The 7,500-nt window shown below is 35.5% G+C and overlaps 1 protein-coding gene across 1 annotated transcript; it reads left to right on the top strand.

Annotated features, from left to right (window-relative positions):
* Positions 1 to 524: 524 nt before the first annotated feature.
* LOC308695845 (uncharacterized protein) lies at positions 525 to 2,183 on the top strand (the record flags this gene model as incomplete). The annotated part of the gene is made up of 2 exons (XM_081374091.1): positions 525 to 1,172; positions 1,899 to 2,183. 2 exons carry the CDS (start codon positions 525 to 527, stop codon positions 2,181 to 2,183), a joined length of 933 nt encoding a protein of 310 aa, XP_081230217.1.
* Between the last annotated feature and the right edge of the window lie 5,317 nt (positions 2,184 to 7,500).

Below are 7,500 nucleotides of genomic sequence, written 5' to 3'. Positions count from 1 at the left end.
TTTATTTTTATTTTATTTTATTTTTTATTTTTTTTATTTAATTTAATTTATTTTTTTCTTAATTTAATTTAATTACATTTTTCATTTTATTTTATTCAAATTTATTGATTTGTTTTATATTTTAATTAAAAAAAATGTATTTCAAGTAACATACATGTATTTTATGTATTTTATTTGAGTTTTATTTAACACTAATAACCCTGGCACGCAGGTCAGTGTGTATAAATACGCATGAGTGTATTTAGAAAAGGGTTTAATGACTTTGCAGTGATTCCACTGCTTATCTGCATTAAAGGGCTTCAGTTCGGCTGTAGTGACAATAACAGCTGCTCGTGCAAACGTCACTCTGAACGCTCTTCACATTTACACTCATCTCTAACCGGCCCGGACACAGATTCAGACCTCCAAACGGGACCTAAATTGAGCAAACAAGAGCGTTTCATCAGCAGCATGATTGACACTTTGGTGGTCGGGGTTAAACTTTGAGAACGTGCAAATCAGATTATCAGACATCGATCAGAAAGATGTTTCTCTTGAGGCAAAACATCTCAAAGCAACAGCATACGAGCAGCGAAGTCACACCAAGAACCGCCGCACGAAAGTGCAACTCCGAGGACTCAAAGAGGCCGTTGCGTCGGAAGACGAGTTGCGTTGAAAATCTATCCTCTGTTGATCGGATTCGCAAACATGCAATCCGACACTTGGGCTACAGCACGCTCAGCCTGGCCATGCGAGGTCTGGAGGAGATGCCCGAGGAACTGTGGGAACTCCAGGAGCTCCAGAAGCTCAATCTCTCCTTAAACGCTCTGTCACTTGTGCCATCAGGCCTCGGGAATCTGGAGAACCTGGTGGTTCTCAATCTGTGGGGGAACGAGCTAGTCGAGCTCCCGCCTGAGATCGGACGGCTCGGGAATCTACGAGTGCTTTTCGCACACAGGAACCGGCTAAACGAGGTCCCAGAGGAGCTCGGAGACTGCTCCAACCTTGAGGTCTTGAGTTTGGCCAATAACCAGATCAGCACGCTTCCCAATAGTCTGTCCAACATGCGTAAACTCGCCAAGCTCAACCTCAGCCACAACCGGATCCAGCTCATCCCGGCCTGCGTCTACAGCATGAAGAGCCTCGTGTTCTTACATCTGGCCAACAACCGACTGGAGAACCTCGCAGATAAGGTTGCTGAGAGCTTGATTAACACCTTTGTGTTGATTATTGTAATGCCTTCACTGCAAAAAATGCTTTTCTTTCTCAGTATTTTTGTCTTGTTTCCAGTCCAAATGTCTAAAAATTCTTAAATCAAGATGCATTTACTAAAGTAAAATGCCATGTCTTGTTTTCTGGAAGGGGAAAATATAAATGGAATGAGTTTTTGCTTTAAAAAAAAAAGCTAAATGATCTGCCAGTGGGGTCAGAAAAATAGACTTAATTCACACGGAAACAAGATTATTTTTCTTACCCCATTGGCAGATCATTTTAAGCAAAAACTCACTTCATTTACACCCTCTTCATTTTAACTTACAAGGCTTTACTTGGGTTGGCACCTCAATACTTGACTGAACGTTTAATTCCATATACTCCAACGCGTGACCTTCGTTCATCCGAAACTGGTCTTTAAACCGTTCCTTTAACTCACTTACGATTGATGGGAGATAGGGCTTTTTCTTCAATAGCTCCACAACTATGGAAATCTTTACCAATCGAGAGATAAGACAAGCAAAATCTCTTAGCGTTTTTAATTCTTACCTTAAAACTAATTTTTTTAGGGTAGCTTTTAATCGAATTAAAACACATTTTTCATTGTGCGTTATTTTATGTGGTGTATTTTGTTGTTATATTTGTTTCTGTAAAGCGCTTTGAGATAGAATATAGAAAATAAAGGTTATTGTTATTATTATTATAAGATCCAGGAGCTGGTGAACCTCAAGATCCTGATCGTGGAGCAGAACTCGCTCCACACGCTTCCCAGGACGCTGTGCCGTCTGACGGGCCTGGAGCTCCTGAACGTGGACTTCAACGATCTGCAGAGCGTTCCTGATGAGATGTACATGCTGAGACGCCTGGAGAAGCTCGCTTGCCATCCTCTGGACAAAGGCCTGCATATAATCCACAACCCACTGCTGAAGCCCATCAAAGAGGTTCTGCACGGAGGTCTGAAAGGCCTTTATAGCTACCTCAAACCTGCATGAAGATAAATGGTAACATTGGGGGATTACTAGGTTTTGCAAAAAACTCAATTCTTTTTCAGTTTTTCTATAATGATTTTCATCCTCAGTTTTTTAGTGGAAATATCTAAACATGCTTAATTTAAAGGGAAAACAAGATTATTTCTATTGGCAGATATTGGTACCATTGAGGAGGTTCTGCAAGGAGGTCTGAAAGGCCTTTACAGATACCTCAAACCTGCATGAAGATAAATGGTGAATCTGTTAGTCGAAGCGTCGCACACTGTAAGTAAACTATAAAAAAGTATAGATTACTGTGGTATTTTTTGCAAGAAAATACTTTTTCAGTCTTTCTATATTGATTTTCTGCAGTTTTTCATTTCAAATATCTAAACATTCTTAAATCAAGATGCATTTACTGAAGAAGCAAAATGAGTAAAATTTAGTGAGTATTTGCTTAAAACAAGAAAAGATATCAGTAAAATAAGCTTAATTTCAATGGAAAACAAGATTATTTCTATTGGCAGATATTGGTGCTCAGGCACCAACTGTGTTCATTAGTGTTCTTCATTTTCCACTTTGGAGTCTAGAGAAGCCCATAGAGCCGTGAAATTTGGCACACTGATAGATGACAGTCTGACCATTAAACGCACCAATTTTGGAGTCTCTAACGCAATCTCTCTAGCGCCACCATCTGTTCAAAGCTGCATTCACGTTTATGCTAAGAACTTTTGAACCTAGTAACACAATTCTTTCCCCTTCTGATTTTTTGCCTCAAGATGATTAAATTAAATCATATGACGTAATTTTCTGTCATAAAAAATGTCTTCAGACCATGTCGACACAAAAACCTGAAATTCAAGTTAATTGGCTAACCGTTTTTGAAAAACTTGGTGTGTGTTTTGACAACCATGACCTGAGGGTACCTGCATAGTTTCAGCACAGTGCCACCTAGTGGGCAGGAGATATGAAAAAATTATATTTTTGCTTGTGAACAAAACTGGTTTCTTTAGATTCGGTGCAGAATACCGAGTCAAAAGATACCCATATTGGCCATTTTGGGTGTCAGCCATTTTTAATCGTAACATATGGCATGACGTAAATGCTATATTGATAAAATGCAGCGTAAAATGACATATTATGTGAACGCATTGGCGTATCATTAACTAAACTCTGTCATAAGCGCCATGCCCTGAATATACTCAAAAAGTTTTGAGACAGTGCCACCTTGTGGTCGAAATTTAAATTGATTAAATTTAAAGTAATGCAAAGATTAATTTGGCCTATTGTAATGAAACTGGTCTTAATAGATTATTTGGGTCATGCTGAGAACATAGATACCAATATTGCCATAATCAGACCACATCAATTTGGTGTCAGCGCCACCTATTGGTCAAATGTAATAAGCAGTTATGTCACATTACAAGTGTCTTTACTCATTTTGCAGTTTTTTTGGAAAAACTCCCTTAATTTTGAGACATTTTTCATAAAATAACTTAATATCTTCAGTCATTTTTGCTTCTTCTCCAGTAAATGAATCTTGATTTAAGAATGTTTAGATATTAGTGCTGGAGAACGAGACAGAAACACTGAGTAGGAAGCTTATTTGTTTAGCGGTTTCTTTATTATTTGTGAAATTTAGTAACAATTTCTGAGTGAAAATATATTTTTTTGAACCTAAAAGATTATTGAAGTACGTTTTACAAGAAAATACTATTTCAGTTTTTCTACTTCAAAATTCCATGTTTAATTCAATGTGTTACTTGCTGTTTCTTTGTAATTGTTTGTGAAATATACTAGCATTTTTTGTGTGTGAAAATTGTTTCAAAATAAATCCTACACCAATTATTTTTCAGTGATGTCATATTATACGTGTGTTTTCATTGTTGTTGAAAATGACATAAAAAAAACTTTTACATTTACTGTACAAAAGTTGATTTATTTTATTCATGCAAATGTCACTTATTGTTTAACTGTTTGTAATAATAATAATAATGACGCAGAGACATATTAATGGTGTCAAATGGAGTCAGAAAAATAACCTTGTTTTCCCTTTGAATTAATATTATTTTTCTGACTCCATTGGCAGATATTTCATCTTGTTTTAAACACAAACTCACTTCATTTCCATACATTTTTACTTAATATCTTCAGTGATGTTGCTTCTTCTCCAGTAAATGTATCTTGATTTAAGAATGTTTAGATATTAGTGCTGGAGAACGAGACAGAAACACTGAGGAGGATCATCATTGCTGTGAGACGAGACCGTAAAAAAGACAATCGTAATTAGTTTTTATTGCGCTCTTGATTGAAGTCTCAGTCTGTCGTTCACTCTTCAGCGCTATTCCTGACGTCTGTAAGCTTTCAGTCTTAGACACTGTGTTTCTAACCTTGCCTGTCACACACACACACACACACACACACACACACACACACACACACACACACACACACACACACACACACACACACACACACACACACACACACACACACACACACACACACACACACACACACACACACACACACACACACACACACACACACACACACACACACACACACAATATAGTCATATAAGTTAGGGTGTGCACATTTATTCTACAGTTGTCACATTAAGGGATTACATTACTGTACTTTAAAATAAACCACACTTGCTTTGACCATTTGTTGTTTGATCCAATAACATTAAGATATTTATAAGTGTGATTTATGTACTGTATTCATGCACTGAAAAATGAATTGAAATGATTTTTGCAGTATAAAACTACACAACATTACTTGAGAAGCAGAAAGATTGAGCCTTGGTCACATGATCCTTCAGAAATCACTCTAATATGATGATTTGCGTCATATTTTTGGAAACAGTGATGCACTTCAGTTCAAAAGTTAAAAAAATAAATACTTTATATTCAGCTAAGATGCATTACATTGATTAAAAGTGACAGTGAAGGCATTTATAATGTTACAAAAGATTCTGTTTTAAGTAAACGCTGTTCTTTTGAGCTTTCTATTCATCAAAGAATCCTGACAGTTTCCACAAAAATATGAAACTGTTTTCAACACTGATAATAATCATAAGTGTTTCTTGAGCATCAAATCATCATATTAGAGTGATTTCTGAAGGGTCATGTGACACTGAAGACTGGAGTAATGATGCTGAACATTCAGCTTTGATCACAGGAATAAATTACACTTTACTGTATATTCACATAGAAAACAGATGATTTACATTACAATAATATTTCACTATTTTTACTGCATTTTAGATCAAATAAGCGCAGCTTTGGTGAGTAGAAGAGACTCTTTCAGTAAACCTTAATTAATAATTAATTTGTTTTATGCAGCATAAAGACACTTTTAGACAGTCATATTTTAACATTAATGCCTGTCCTCATAATATACAAATGTAAACACATAAACAGAGATGCTTCCACTTCTAAGTGTATTATTAACTAAATGCATTGTTATCATGGACTGTAAATACAACCAGAAATAAAATCTTTCATCTGTGAACAAAAACAACAAAGGCAAAATAAAGAAATGCCATCAAACATCCAGATCTGCACGAGACACGCAGTGGTTATGAGTGATTTATGACAGGTTATTATTGACGAACTCTTGTGTTATGGCTCTTCATCACTCTTATGCTGACAGATGCTGTGGTGAATATGATCTGGACTGAGCCATGGTTATTATGAGCATGCTTGTCTACATTGTTTCCATAACCGCTGATTGTTGTTCCTGTCACAGAGATTGACTCGTCTCTGGAGGGGTTTTAATAGTCAGACTGCTTTAATTGAACAATAAACGCTTGCTTTTGATTGAAAAACATCCAGTGCTCAGTGAATGTGGTTATGATTAAAATAGCAGTAGGAAAACTTCAGCTGACACAGTTCTGATGAAGATAAAGCGTTTACAGTGGGCTTGGAAAGTTTTGAGCGCTTAAATCACACTTGAAAACATCGGAATATCATTCAATTCTTGTTTTTTTTTCTAAGTTATTTTTTTTTATGTCTGAAAAATAAAAATAAAATAAAAATAAATAAATAAATACAATAAAAAAACAGAATAAATTGGCCTACAAACCATATAAATAAATAATAATAATATATATTTATATACAGTATATATATATAATTAAAATAAAATGACATTAAGTAAAAATGTGTGTGCAATACGTTAATTATAGTACTATGGAGGAAAAAGATACATTTCATATAATATATATTTACATACATCTAAAACATCTACATATATCTCTTAAAAACACCTGAACGTTATTGCATTATGTCTATAGCAATTAAGAACAATTATGGTAAACAACAGTGCCAACAACCATAAAAACAAAACAAACAAAAAAACAAGACCAGCAAAACAAACACACAGAAATACATGTGTCATGTGTTAACTAAAGTACTATGGAGGAAAATGGTAAATGTCTAATCTATATTTACATACATATATCTATATATAAGCTAAGTTAGGGTGTGCACATTTATTCTACAGTTGTCACATTAAGGGATTACATTACTGTACTTTAAAATAAACCACACTTGCTTTGACCATTTGTTGTTTGATCCAATAACGTTAAGATATTTATAAGTGTCATTTATGTGTGCAAATACCGTTTTGGGACGGCTGTACTGTATTCATGCACTGGAAAATGAATTGAAATGATTTTTGCAGTATAAAACTACACAAGATATGTAAATATAAATCAAATTCACCTCACATAGAAAACATTTAGATATTTTTGCGTGTCCAAATAACCTTCTGGGATGGTCTGTATATCATGCACTGGAATTAATATTATATGGGCATTATACCCATCTAATACTTCTTGATTTGAGAATTTTAAGTTATTTGGACTGGAAACAAGACAAAAATACTGAGCAAGACAATGTTTTTTTGCAGTGTGTTTGAGGAGCAACAGCGCCCTCTATGGGCGAGACATCAGAAATACATCAGATAAATCTGCTAGAGTTTGATCTCAGACAGCAGAAGCGAGTCTGTCCGTTCTCGAGTCTCAACTTGACCCGTCCGTCATCATAGCCAAGGTCATTATGGCATATTTAATCAGTGCGACACGATAACAAAATATTAAACATGTCCGCCAATCAGCTAATCAAGTAATGACGCTGAGAGCTTTGAGGAAGGTCAGTGGAGACGAGTTGAGTTAGCCACAGGAAAGCTAATTAGCAGGACATATTTTAGGGATTCAATCAAGTTAATGTACGATATGAACTCTTAAAGTCGCCCTGTGGTGAAAATCCAGCTTTTAATGTTGTTTATGTGTCTGTGGTGTTTTTAATGCGCTTTAAGACAAAGCATGTGT

This window comes from Scardinius erythrophthalmus (assembly GCF_964197995.2).
Source record: "Scardinius erythrophthalmus genome assembly, chromosome: 9".
Lineage (NCBI taxonomy): Eukaryota > Metazoa > Chordata > Actinopteri > Cypriniformes > Leuciscidae > Scardinius > Scardinius erythrophthalmus.
The sequence above is the reverse complement of the archived record's forward strand: the minus strand, read 5'-3'. Positions and strand labels throughout refer to the sequence as shown.